At 40.0% G+C, this 13,611-nt stretch overlaps 2 protein-coding genes across 3 annotated transcripts in view; both read left to right on the top strand.

Moving 5' to 3' along the window:
• The window catches only part of pdlim5b (PDZ and LIM domain 5b), a 30,410-nt gene extending 20,823 nt beyond the window's left edge, over window positions 1–9,587 (top strand). The window contains exons 4-13 of the mRNA XM_024299498.2: window positions 1,245–1,278; window positions 1,486–2,000; window positions 4,182–4,336; window positions 4,541–4,568; window positions 6,250–6,410; window positions 7,903–8,083; window positions 8,180–8,360; window positions 8,485–8,605; window positions 8,687–8,802; window positions 8,875–9,587. Of these exons, the coding sequence (XP_024155266.1) occupies window positions 1,245–1,278; window positions 1,486–2,000; window positions 4,182–4,336; window positions 4,541–4,568; window positions 6,250–6,410; window positions 7,903–8,083; window positions 8,180–8,360; window positions 8,485–8,605; window positions 8,687–8,802; window positions 8,875–8,964 (1,582 nt within the window). The 3' untranslated portion in view covers window positions 8,965–9,587. The remainder of the gene's footprint in view (window positions 1–1,244; window positions 1,279–1,485; window positions 2,001–4,181; window positions 4,337–4,540; window positions 4,569–6,249; window positions 6,411–7,902; window positions 8,084–8,179; window positions 8,361–8,484; window positions 8,606–8,686; window positions 8,803–8,874) is intronic.
• A 228-nt stretch (window positions 9,588–9,815) lies between these two features.
• Window positions 9,816–13,611, top strand: part of bmpr1bb (bone morphogenetic protein receptor, type IBb) — a 47,460-nt gene continuing 43,664 nt past the window's right edge. For both annotated transcript variants that reach the window (XM_036214606.1, XM_024299107.2), the window contains exon 1: window positions 9,816–10,046. The gene's annotated coding sequence lies outside the window, so the exon portion shown is untranslated. The remainder of the gene's footprint in view (window positions 10,047–13,611) is intronic.

Below are 13,611 nucleotides of genomic sequence, written 5' to 3'. Positions count from 1 at the left end.
TATATAACATTAGTGACTCACGATTAGCTTTTATTTTACAGTTGAACACCATGTTTTATGTAAATCACATTGTGCAGAGAGCAGGATGGCAGAGGATCTAAGCTGAGCAGATGTTCAGAGGACCACCCTGATGAGTGTTTTCTCTGGGGAAAATGACAGAGAATCCACCCAGCTGTCTGTCTGTCTGGAGCTCTGATAGCAGACACATACAATACTGTTATGATTTGGACGGGTTCTGCTGTTTGATCTTTAGACCTTCCACTGTTTTCCCTGGCACCCTGTGGTGTTTCTCCATTAGCAATTAGAGTTATACACTGGGAATAACCTGTTGGAAAATAATCAGACCCTATGTTAAGTGGGGAAAAATCTAAACGGTCACAATGACCTCAGCATCTGGTCGCAGGGCGGGACTGTTTAACAACCTGGTTTTAGACTCGGTTTTTGCACTTTGGCTCGGTCAGAAAGGAAATGTGTGAGCTTGTCGGCTGTTTTTCCTGATATGATGGAGGCGAAACACAGGAAGGGCAGTGCTGGACATAACATAGTGCTTACAAAAGAACTTACCACTCATGCTTTATATTTTCTTTCATCTTAAATGAGTTACGAAATTGAAATGCTTCAATCGTACCCCATAAAAATTTGAATTTTTGTTAAGTATGGGCTTTGTAGTATTAAAAAAGGGGGGCACTACAACGATAACAGATGGGAAAAACAAAGCAAACATACTAAACATCTCTCCCATGGGATAAAATACTGACAGCTGCTTCCCTCATAAGTGTAAATCAGGAAGATGCTGATCACTATATGCTTTTAAACTTGTCTGGGTTGACATAATTTTATCAGTATAACTTTAAATTGTTTTGTATGATTTGTTTCCTATTTAAATTAAAAAAGTTTGATACACTTAACCATCAATGAGGAGGTGGAACTTTTGCTCATGTAATGAGGATGTCTGTATGCAAACATTAAAGCTACTGATAATAATATTTCCTGGAGGCTTATTTGAAGCGGTCTGACTTGACGTTCAAGGCTGGAACGAGTGAAGCGGAAGGCGCGTGACCGTGATGAGTCTTAAATGAGTATTAGGGGAGGAGTAGGGTGACATAGCTACATGGTTCTTGTAAAATATCTTCCGAACATTAAAAAAACATCACAAAAATAACTATTTTCTGATCAGAAAGCTCATAACTAAAATGATACTAAAAGCCGTTGAAAGGTTTATATGATCTTCTTTCTATTTTCAGAGTCTCTGCTGTTTCTAAAGAAGAAGTGCACAAGGTATGAGGACATTTTTCAGAAGTTTTACCGCATGTTTGTTGTGTTTTTCTGGGATTGGCTTGCAGTGTGTAACTGATCTGAGGCCACATTTTTTTTATGACACGTGCATAGTTCTTATCTGTTTTTACAACACTGTGCTGCTACTGATGCTTTTTTACATGCATGAGTTTCTGTTTGCGCACGTTGTTTGTCTTCACCTCCATCCAGGATGAACCTCAGGAGATCATAAAGCCTGTGCCGATCACTCAGCCTGTGGCAAGCACCGCGTACACCAAGCCGCTAAGTCAGAACAGTCCTATATCCAACAAGACAGCTCGGCCGTTTGGAGGGAGCAGCGCCGGGTTTGGTGCTTCCTCCTCCCCAGCTTCCACCAAAGTCGCCTCCATTCCCTCCGAGTCGTCAGCTTTCACCCCAGCCGCCCCCTCCCAACCACCTCACCCTCCCTTCCCACTCAAGTCCAGCCTCGCTCCAGAACCAGCTCCGGCAAATTCAGTTCAGAAAAGCAGCCCCGGTCGCTCCGCTTTCACCTCCCCATCTGCCTCTTCATCATCATCTTCCTCCTCCTCTTCAGCCAGAGTGACACCCTCCCACCCTAATGTCCCGCAGCCTTCTGTCTATAACACACCCATCAACCTGTACTCCAATGCCAATGCTTCTGAGGTGGCTATGGGACAGAGGCGGGGCCTTCTGGAGAGTCAGGGGCTTTCTGAGCATGTCAATGGGTAGGTGTAACACCCAATAAATACCTGTCTAATTTAAGAATCGTGTATGCTTTCATTCAGGCTATTTTTGTGTAATTTCTCAAATTTTGTTCACGAAATCTAAAAACATTGCAGATATGCAACAATTTTGCTGTGTCTTACTACACACACTGCTCAAAAAACCCTCCTGATGCAGTATTGGGCTGTAATTATCCCTAATCCCAGCAGCTCCATGTTTCTACAAACCAGGATCTGATAACTCCATTATAATTATAGAGTTCACTTTGATCGGTTTTGTTTTCTTTTTTTAGTTTTTTTTTAAGAACTTTTTTTTACGAGCTAAACATACAAAAAAAAGAAAAAAGACTGGAAAAGAATTAGAAAAAAGTGTTCCCTCGCTACTTGTGATTCCTCTATTGCAGTCTTACAATCTTTTGTAGTGCAATTTGGCATGTTTCAGTTTCTCCAGCGCACTGTGTTCTGCATTCTGATTGGTTGATTATTGAACTTGTCCATCAATCTCCCCCGTGGCATAACTTCTGTAAAAAACACATTGTGTTTGCCAAATTTACACAAATCTTCAATCGGAGCAGATTTTTGTCTTCATTCTATAATCCTGGACTTTTTTATATGAAGGTTTGAACTTTGAGATTTTAAGCAAGAGAGAAAGGTGTGAAAATGTTCAGGTCAGATAAATATAACTCCTGCAATAAACGAGGGAAAATAATAAAAAAAAAAAAAATGCAATTCTTGCATGAATTGTGTTATCAAAATGCTCGTGTTAAAACATGGTCCGTGGGGAGGGGGTTCATCAGGAAATGTAGCTGAGTCCATTACAGTAAAGTACTTTACCATTTGCTTGTTTCTTCTGTCACGTCTTTAATACACCACGAAGTTTTATGAGACTGCTTAAAACTGAAACACATCTGTAAAACGGTCCTGCACCTTTGTGAATTTTATGAAGTCTGGACTTGTTTTTATTTCAGGATTATATTTGGTAATTATAAGTTAGATGCTAGAGAGTATGTTTTCCTTAAGACTCCTGTTTCCTTCCCTTGGATGATCAACTTCTGGAGGTATTGCATGTGTGTGTGTGCGTGCTTGTGCCCTGACGTGCATGCCTTTCCTTATGTGGTTTCAGCAGCGTTTCTATATGCACATTAATTTAGAGGGGTGGGTTTCGGGCCATACTTGTTTTCTCCAGATGCTTATTCCAGATTACTTATTCCATCTCTTGGCTCCAACTCTTTTCCATCTGCTCTTTCTTTGCCGACAGGAGGATGGAGAGACAAACACCAAGTTAGTGCCACAAATGATAAAATAGCTGCTGTCTAACCATGTGATGTGTGACTGCAGCCTCCACATCTCTTTGGTTTATGCTCGAGAAGGCATGCTTCCTGCTTAACCTCAAAAATGATTCTCATTAACTTACAGAATTTGTTTGCTTAAAGGTTCAAACTAACCTGTAAATAACTGCTGTCAGAAACGGATCATTCGGTGTTAGCTTACGGCCTCCATTCATTCCTCCATGTCCAGCAATGCTGCGTTTACATTCAGAGCTGCCTGACCTGTCAGCGCTCTCACACTTGTTCCTTGAATGCCAGCCGGCTCAGCGTCTGCCCACTTTATCTTTACCAGTGTTGGTGTGTTTATTCAAGGCCAGCCAAGTCAATGTCACTGGATCTGCTTTGGCCAAAAATAGCCTGACTCGTGCTCTCTTTCTTTCTTTCTGTTTATTCTTTGTGTGATTGTTATTAATTGCCATTACCAAATCTCCTCTGAAGTATTTGTAAAGCTGATTTTAACATGCATAAAGAGATTTGGATTCTGCAGATCTGTCAAATGGCTTTTTTAAGGACATGCTGCGTGTTGTGTTGGAGGCACATTACTCCCATCTTGTGGTGCAACTTTTCATAACTATCTGCATACTTGATTTTCCCTTTTTTCCAGACCCCTTTATCCCTAATAAGAGTTTAAAATTATGCTTTACTATGTTCTAATTTTAGTTACATTCAGGAAGGAATTGATTAGTAAAAACCTGAACTTTTGATTGGTTTGGATCACACATGTTGAACAGAGAGTACTGCTATGACACTTGATGGACACATTTAAATATTCATTCTTTAAAGGTTTTGATCTGGATTAAAACTCAGATGTTTTCATGTCATTTATACTTCTGTCGTTCTTTCTTTGGCTCAATAGGAAGGCGGTTGTGGAGCCTGAGATCCATTCACCAGCTCTGAGTGACGCCAGCAAGAAGCGTGTGATTGAAGACACCGAGGACTGGCACCCCCGAACGGGCACCTCACAATCTCGGTCCTTCCGGATCCTCGCCCAGATCACCGGGACAGAGAATGGTGTGTTCTGAGCTCTCAAGAACCGAGCATATCTCCAGCAGTAATGTTTCTTTAGTAAAAAGTGGAGGGATTACACTTTTCCCTTTCAGCTTTCTAGCAAACAGTGACTTTCTTTTTGTTCTTTTGTCCTTTTCAGATCATTTAATTGACATTTGACTGTGTATTTTTAACTAATGCTTCCTTCTTTTTTCTTCTTACTTGCAGAGCAAACTTCAGAAAACGGTGGGAAAAAGTGAGTAAGCTTCGGTTTACAATCTAATGCAGTTTTGCTGTACTGTTTTTATCACGTCTTGATCAAACAGGCTTTATATTTAGAACTGCACTTTCAAAAATATCTATTAGGCTTAGGCTTTTAGAGTTAAGCTAATGTTTCCTGATTGCACAACCTTAAAGTGTTAAACTTAATTCAAGGTTTGATGTTGAGGCGCCTCTTTTAGGAGATCTCAGACTAGTTGAGACATGGATTGTTAGCAGATTGCTGCTGCTGGTCTTCATTTAAAATTCATTAAGTTAGCATTTAAGCACCCTCTGTACCAAAAAAAAAGTCAACAAATCAGTAAGATGAGGGCTATTAAGTGGCAGTTTGGGTAACAGCTGAACTGCCAGAGGGCCCCCTGATTGTGAGACTTTTCTACAAAAAGGAAGTGGAAAAAAGTGTTTTTTTTTCCTGTCTTAAATCTGTTTCTCTTCTATTTTCCGCTCTTCTTTCTCCTGCTTCAAACACTTAACTTGTTTTCCCTCTTTTCTCTCTTCCATTTTGACTTATTGCTCTAATCAGAGTGACCAAGTTGGACCCAGAAGTTATAGGACAGAAGTACAACAAGCTGAGGGACTGGCATCACGGTGTTTCAGCCCGAGTGCTAAACGTGTAGACGACAAAGTCAACGTATTCATTTTTGTACTTTAATCCACATCTTTATTTTTGCATATATGATAGAAAAACTTGAACTCAAATATGGATGTGTTTAGTTAGTATATTTTGTAGTGTGTATACTGTGCAAATCTAAAACTTTGACTTTCCTGTATAATTCTGTTCCATTCTCTTTTTGTCTTTTCATTTTATTTTCTTTACTAACTCTTATCCTTTTTTTCCATCGCTTTACTTCAATAAAAGGTGTTCTTTTCTGTCCCTGCCTCTTTCTGTCTTTATTTCTGCAAGAAACAAGGTAACCCCATCTATTCCACTTTCTTTTTAGTGTTTAAGAAACATGGATAATGGAATTTAAAACTGTAGAATTGTTGTTACCGTTAGAAAAATGTCACGTTTTGTTATTTTGTGAGCTAGAGAGTTATAAAACCAAATCGCACTGCAAATTGTCCCTTAAGCATAATTAGATTCTGGGCAGGACAGTAGACCCCGCTGTTTAGCAAACCTTAAGCATGTAATGACTGCAAGCTGTTAACCTGTTTAGGTTAGCAGAGGCTGTGCACAGAGCAGGAGTGTTACTCTGCAATTATATCCCAGCTGTTTGGGCACAGTCTGTAGCTGTTATCTTTGCAAAGAAATCCAGATTTAAGCAGACATTTTTTTTTTTTAATAAAAACTTAAATTTAACCAATCTTAGCACTTAAAATACCATATATTGTTTCTGCTTCCTTGTGCCATAATGCATTAAAACACTATAGACACGAACAAGTTTAGTTAAAAAAAAAAAAAACTCATGCATGATTAACCTACAACCAAAGAAGCAGTCTACTGTTGACCAGGCCTCACAGAAGAGTCTGTGTTGTGTGTGTAATCTAATCAGGGACATCACTACTACCAGATTCCACAGATTTGTATCTACAGCAGGACAAGGTGGAACTTTTGAGTTGATGTAAAGCAGGGGAAGAGTGTGATTTTATCCAGTTGGAGTTACAGTTTAAGTCTAAATGTATTAGGTCATGATGTAAATGAAGTGTCTGTTTTCCAGTGAGGCGGTTGACAAAACCAAGCCCACTGTGCACACCTCGCCTGCGGCGAAAACCTATTCCAAGTCAGCAGCAGCCCCCAGGAACGGAAACATCGCTGCTCCTACATTTAAAAGTCCCGCAGCCCAGAGCAAACCCGCCTTCCAGCCTGGAGGTCTGCCAGGTGCATTACCCTGTCTGTTTTCTGATATATGTCTTTTGTTGAAGAAGTAGTTCTGGCTTGTACAGTGATACATAATTGTGTTGTTGCTGCTTAAAGCCTATAGAGGGCAGCTCCATTCTTCTAAATCTAAATCCTTGCATCCGAGGTGTGAGTTTTACAGCAGCTTTAATGCCTGACACTAAGCCGTTTAAGATTATGGGCTCTATAAAAACTACAGCTATTCACTTAATGAGCTCCGATTATTAGCTTTTCCCCAGATCCCCTTGGTCAAATAGATTGTTAAAATTTAGAATTATGGATTTTGTTTTGTGTGAAATCTGCTCATAAATACAGCAGCTAAAAGAAAGACATTGAGCTGCTCGGTGGAAATATTTATTGAAAGCCAAATTGGGGGGAGGAAAGTATGTTCCTGAAGAGTCATCATGCAAAAAGGAGTGCTCACTGTAGCAAAGCATAGCTCTGCTTTAGCTGCTATTCGTTATATGAGCACATATTTAGATTAAACTAAACGACCAATTTCTTTGCACAGAAAACATTTAGCTAATAAGTTAGCTCTCCATTTGTGTTAATGTTAGCTTAGCTGAGTCAGCTTTCTTATTTTATAATGTTTCCCACTTTCAAGCTCCGTTGGTGTGTTGTTATGGTGCCCAAGTCTTCCTGTAACTTCCTGTGACAGCACTACTGACCCGGATTAGCACTACTACACGTGTCAAAGACAATAGCAGATGCAGCATTAGAAAGTGCACACCATAGTTTTGAAGTAAAAATACAAAAAAACGACTAATCGACTATTAAATGAGCCATTGAATATTTTAATAGCCTAGGGATGTCAAACTCATTTTGGTTCAGGGGCCACATTCAACCCGTCTAATCTCAAGTGGGACGGATCAATAACATAATAGCAAAATAAGCTATGGTCAACTTGTTATCTTAAGTTTTGTTTTTTTTCAGTTAGAAAAAATGCCTCAACCATTCTAGTAGCCTAATCACTTATTATTACATTTATTTCTTGATCTCTTGTTTTATGCCGATCTTGTGTTTCCTTTGCTCCCCCTAGTGGTGGAATTACGCATTGTGGTCATTTATTTAAAGAGCAGTAAGTTGCCACAGGAATAGGCTAGAAACTTGCTTTTTTTTCCAACATCCTTGTATGTTTTTCTCTTCATGACTGGGCCAGAGTAAAGCATCTGGCGAGATGGATCCGGCCCACGGGCCATATTCTCCTGTCATAGTCGGAATAGTGGTTAATCGGCTAATCATGGCAGCCCTAATCTATGTCTTGTTGGTCTAGACAAGTACAGACAAAAACTATAGTTAAACATTTATTTTCAGTTATTTTCCCTTTAATGAAAGAAAAAAGCGATTTTTGGTTGTTTAGCTAAACATGTTAAATAATAACCAAAAGATGCTTTAAAAAAATACTCACATAAAAGCAGCAGCTCTTGCTGACTTTTGGCCGCTCCAGTTTTGACCTTGCATACCACTGTTCCAGGTCTTCAGAAGATGGCTGCAGGTCCTTCCTTTGGCAAGGTTTCTGGTCCGGCTGCCAAAGGACCGGACCGCCCCACTCCACAGCCACACCCAGAGGACCTGAACTCTCTGGTGCAGCGGGCCGAGCACATCCCAGCTGGAACACGCACACCAATGTGCTGCAAGTGCAACAACGTCATCAGGTACTCCAACATTTCTCATCCAGTTTGAATAATAATAATACAAAAAATCATAAAATGACTTTAAAATTCACGTTTATTTTGAATTGTCATCACCAGGGGTCCATTCCTTGTGGCCATGGGCATGTCCTGGCACCCAGAGGAATTCAACTGTGCTCACTGCCGCTCCTCTCTGGTAGAAAGTGGATTTGTAGAAGAGAAGGACAAAGTGTACTGCGTGCGCTGCTATGAGCAATTCTTTGCTCCGACATGTGCCTACTGCCACCAGAAGATCCTGGGGGTGGGTTGATGACCGGAAGTGTTTTTGTTTTCTCACACTGTGTTAAAGTCATCAGCAGAGGACAGAATCATTTTTATTTACTATCAGACAGAAACAGAAATGTCCTGTTTGCATTTCCCTGTAGGAGATCATGAATGCCTTAAAGCAGACCTGGCATGTGTCCTGCTTCGTCTGCACAGCCTGCCAACAGCCAATCAGGGGCAACACGTTTCACATGGAGGATGGACAGCCATACTGTGAAAGAGGTACAACAACAGCACCAAAGACGATTACTCATAAAGTAAAGCTTTTAATGCAAGTAGACTAACGTTACTGTCATGGTGCAGACTACAACCTCCTGTTTGGCACCCCTTGCAATGGTTGCCAATACCCCATTGATGCAGGAGACCGGTTCCTTGAGGCTCTTGGACACAAGTGGCACGACAGCTGTTTTGTGTGTGTGGTAGGTGAAAGGAAGCACTTTGACTCAGCCGCAAATTAAGAAATGCTTTGTCTGAACTTGGTTTCTCCACAGGCGTGCTCCCAAAGTCTGGAAGGCCAGCCTTTCTTCTCCAAAAAAGACAAGCTTTTGTGCAAGAAGCATGCACACACATACAACATCTAACAAGCGAAGGGAAAATATGTAGAAACTGATCAGGTTTTTAATATTTTCTGAGATGCCAAAACAATTTCCTCTAGATTTTTATCAGTGTGCTGTTCTTACTTCTTATTTTACTTCCTTAAATATTAGACATTTCAGATTTTAACACACGTTTTGGGGCTTTCTTCATTGTGTTGAGCTCTTGCTCATGATGACCTACTGAACCCCCCTGAGGACACAGAAGATGTTTGACTAAAGCCACTGCAGTTTTGATAATTTAACTTTAAGGAAAACAAATATTTATTTGTAAACAAAGGTGATCAATATGTTTTACTATTAAATGGGAAGTGTTTTTTAAAGTTTTATGATATTTTATCATTCCCAACAAATAATAGTGGTTACAGATGTGTGCTAAATATACAAGTTTTGTTTAATTATCAAATTTAGAAGTATTTTAAAGGAAAAAAAGTTTTATTTTGTAATGTCTGCTGATTATTTTAACTGGTTTATGGTTTTGAAATGTATTAATGGTCATTTAAATGAGATGTTTTCAGTTTCCACTCCCTGGCTGTGCTGTACTGTACTGTTCTGCATGTTTTTTGATGCAATTATTCAATAAACTTAAACAATTTTTATCTGTCATCACATTTTTGTGCATTATTTTTTTAATGTGTGTGTTTGGATTGCTTAAAGGAAGATATGCTTGTAAATCTGCAGCTGAGACAGTAATTATTCAGAGGGGCAGGTAGGCAGGCGCCAGCTTGATCTGCCCCGTGGATTTATCCTGCAGTGATCTAGGGGGGAGCACATCTCCACGGGGATGGGAGAAACATTTGGTTTCCAATAAATCTGTGCGCAATCCCAGATATGACAAGTTGAGATGAGAGCGGTGGTGCATGATCTCAATCTGAGGTGCACTTCTCCAAGAGGTCGGAGGTGGGAGCTGTGCGCGCGGAGAGAGCCGCGTGAGATAGTGCTGTGGGCAGACTTCAGTTGGAGAACTCCGCTGCGAGACAGGAGCGACGCGAGCGAGTTTATGAAGAGCCGCGGAGGAGTTTGACGCAAAAACAAAGCGGGGTTCTGCTGCGCCGATCTGAGCGGAGACGGTAAGCGCAGATTTACGCGCAGTTTACGCGCAGTTTGGTTGATGGTCCAGAGGAGACCGCTGGGTTCCTTCATTAGAGAAGCTCTGGCAGCAGCTGCGACCGAGAAGCGACTCAACTATTGATGTTATCTGTAGAGATTCTTATCATCTTGTAAACCCTGTTAAGATTAGGTGATGGGTTAAGTAGAAACTAATATTTAACGATAAATATCTGCTTAGGAGGTTAAAACAAAACAAAATACCTGTTTTAAATTTGAGTCAATCTATCGTTTAATCTGGTTTTTACATTTGGGATTATGTAGGCCTATATGTTGAGTTTTTGAATTGAAACAGCCCCCTCCTTAATTTCTTGATTATTAATGGTGGTTATTTAGGAAATGCATTGATCAATCAAAACAAAGCAACTTTTGGAAGAGAAAAGCTGGTTTTTAAAATTAAGGAACATTTCTTACAGTTTGTACACCAAACAGTTTACAATTTGAGAAAAAAAAGTTACATATTTGTATTTAAGTTATTGCTTGTAGCTTCTAGATGGCCAAACCTATCAGTTCAAGAGGGTCACGTGACTCAGACTACACCAGTTTAAATGCATATGGTCAGCCTCTGGAAACAATTCAGCTCCAGTCTGAGCTGAAGTTCCTTGTGATGGGGTTGCTCACCTTTTTCAACCCCACACCCTACCAGTGCAGACCATAAATGCATCATCAGTATTCAAACCCTTCACAGGTACCTCAGTGATGGGTCTATACCACCCAGAAATGCCAAGCTGTTGCCTCTGGCAGGAACGACGCCCATTCTTCTGCTTACCTGATTCTGATGGCATGTGGGGTGCCTGGAAAAGCAGCTCCTTGCGGTCTACCGCCGAGTCCTGCCTCACATATTTTGAGAGTGTTGGGCTGTCCAGCACTGCTGACTGGCACAGTGTTCATGTTAGGCCACGTGTTGACAGTCTCGTATGCTGAAAGTGTTTATACAGAAAAAAACATTTAGCCAGTCAGTTGGAATGTATCAATGTTGCAGGTGAGATGTTGCTATCTTTACTTGCGTAGACCTTCAAAGCTTCAAAAGTGAAAAATAGTGGAGCATCTTGCAAAACATCTGAAACAAATATGCATTGAGCTTTTGGTCTTTTTTACAGAGCTAAACTTAGAATCCGTGACCTCTCACCCCTGTTTCCTCCATCATAATTGCAGGAAGTGAGTTCGGCCAATCCGGGCGGAGATTATTTGCTGAATATTAAGAGGCTGAATAGGCACACTATTTGAGGACTTCACAGATAATGAGTCGGTTTGTGGGGGTGGTTACCAGGAACGTAAAAGAAAGAGTCAGACTGAGGTTCTAGTTGGTTTGCAAAGACAGACTTCAGTTTTTTTCACTTTAATGTGTGTTCATGAAACATGAGTGGAGTTGTACTGACATATTTTCTCCAATTCTTTATATTCCTCCAATTTTTGGATATATGGAAACAAAAATCACATTTTTGTGGTTTAATCCTTCAAATTTTACATTTTAACACAGAGATCATCATGTTCTTCGCCTGATGTTTGCTACACCAACTGTCATCTGTACAATTTAACTTATTGGACTTTATCTGCCCCCCTCATTATTCCAGCATGCATGTAAGCATAGATGCCTCTCCTAATGTTTCACCCATGGCTGCTGATGAGAGTCAAATGAAGGCAACAGGAATTACTTTAGGCTGGAAGCTGCTTTTCCTGGGAGGTCAGCTGCCATGTGAGAGAAAGCAGACATCCTGTTATTAGAGAAGGAAAAGGACATAAAAAAAAGAGGAAAAAGTTCAAGATGGACTGAAAATCGAAGGGGAGAAGGGGTACTTTAAGTCAAAGTGGTGAAACGACCTGAGTTTGAAATGTAGTCTCAGGCCTTTCAAAGTGGATGGCTGATACATGAGCTCTTTCTAAGCTGTATAAATATTATTGTCTCTCAGAGAAAGATGAGTTGTTGAGCTCTGACGGAGGATAGTGGCAGGATGCTTTCTGAGGCCGTTCTTATCAGTCTCTCTGCAATCATTTCTGGTAATTTCAGCGACGTATCACATGTTTATATGCATCCTTCTCTGTGAGACTGAGCTATATTGATAAAAATAAATTCACTATTTGAATGTGCTGTGGTTTCACTTGATGCCCAGTAGCAATAATATTGTGAAGAAAGTGTAACCCAAAGCTAAAAGCCGTATTGATCAAGTCAGACTGTGTTGACACTCCTGCAGTGGAGGTAGTCTTTGGCAGTGCTTGTCCCATGTGAGTGTTTTTGTGTGTGTGTGTGTGTTTATTTTCCGATGGTAATGCTCTATCTGCAGCAATTTGCCTGCAAAGTGGCAGGCTAATTGACTTTGTGCAGAGCACGTTGATAGCCCATGTAAAATAAACCACAAGGACTATAATAGAACACCGTTTGCTCCTGAAGTTATGGCCAAACAGAGGCTCCATCCAAACAAGTGCCAGAAACAAGCCTGGAAAACAACAAATTTCTTACAGCAGAGCCCATTAGAAACTCAGAGAATCTTTAATTTTGTCTGAGTAAGAGAAGAGCCAGGTTTGAGTAACAGTAGAACCAGTTGAAGTCATACAAATTATTTTTTTAGAGATATCCAAGAGGCAAAGCAGACTCCTATTGATTTCCAACTTTTTTGGTGTTTTAGCTTCATAAAGCATAAAGTAATACCTAAAATATACAGCTTCCCGACATAGTCAGAGTCTCTGTTTCCTTTAGGTCTACATAATTGGCTCAGCAAAATCTTTTATCCCCTTCTTCAAGTTTATTTCTTGGATTTCTGTAATTTTCTTTTCAAAAATATGAGCCAAGAGTGCAGACAGCTAAAAACAAAAAGTCCTTTAGGGATTTTGAAAAAAAGTCTCTCAGTTTTGGTTTGGTTTGTTCTGTTGTTGGAATGTGGCTGTGGGATCAAAACCGTCCAAGTTTTGTCTATATGTTTGGTGTTTCCCATGTGTATAAAAGGCTCTATTTATTTCTCTTTTGTTAATTATTTTAGTTTTATCTTAGTAAGAACTGGTTTGACAAGTTTAACTTGCTGACGTGTAGTTTTCTTTTTAAAGCATATTGTGGTTTGCTAAGTATTTTATTAAATTATCAGAACAATAATGTACTATAATGATATTCTCTGTTGATGCAAAAGTCAAGTTGTGACCAAAATTTTGTTTTATAGTATTTTTCTTATTACCTTTTAAGTCAAGCCAGTAGAAAATGTTAATTTTGGCCTAATATGAAGAGCTTTAATTGGGCCTTTTATAGTTTTTACTCACATTTTGGACATTTTGGCACTTCTGCTTCTTCTTTTCTACTAGAACTTTCTCTGTTTCATTCTCTCACTAGATTAGGTAAGGTAAATAGTGTATACTTGTATAGCGCTTTTCTACCTTCCTCGAAGGCCCAAAGCGCTTTACAGCTTCAGTCCCAGCCACCCCTAGACGCAAGCATTCACACACTGCTGCCTGATACTGGCGCCAACTTATAGCCAGTGAATTACTCTCAAACCGTAATCAATTGTCCTAACTTATGACCACCATGAGCAATGTAGGGTTCAG

This window comes from Oryzias melastigma, linkage group LG12 (genome assembly GCF_002922805.2).
Source record: "Oryzias melastigma strain HK-1 linkage group LG12, ASM292280v2, whole genome shotgun sequence".
NCBI lineage: Eukaryota > Metazoa > Chordata > Actinopteri > Beloniformes > Adrianichthyidae > Oryzias > Oryzias melastigma.
The sequence above is the reverse complement of the archived record's forward strand: the minus strand, read 5'-3'. Positions and strand labels throughout refer to the sequence as shown.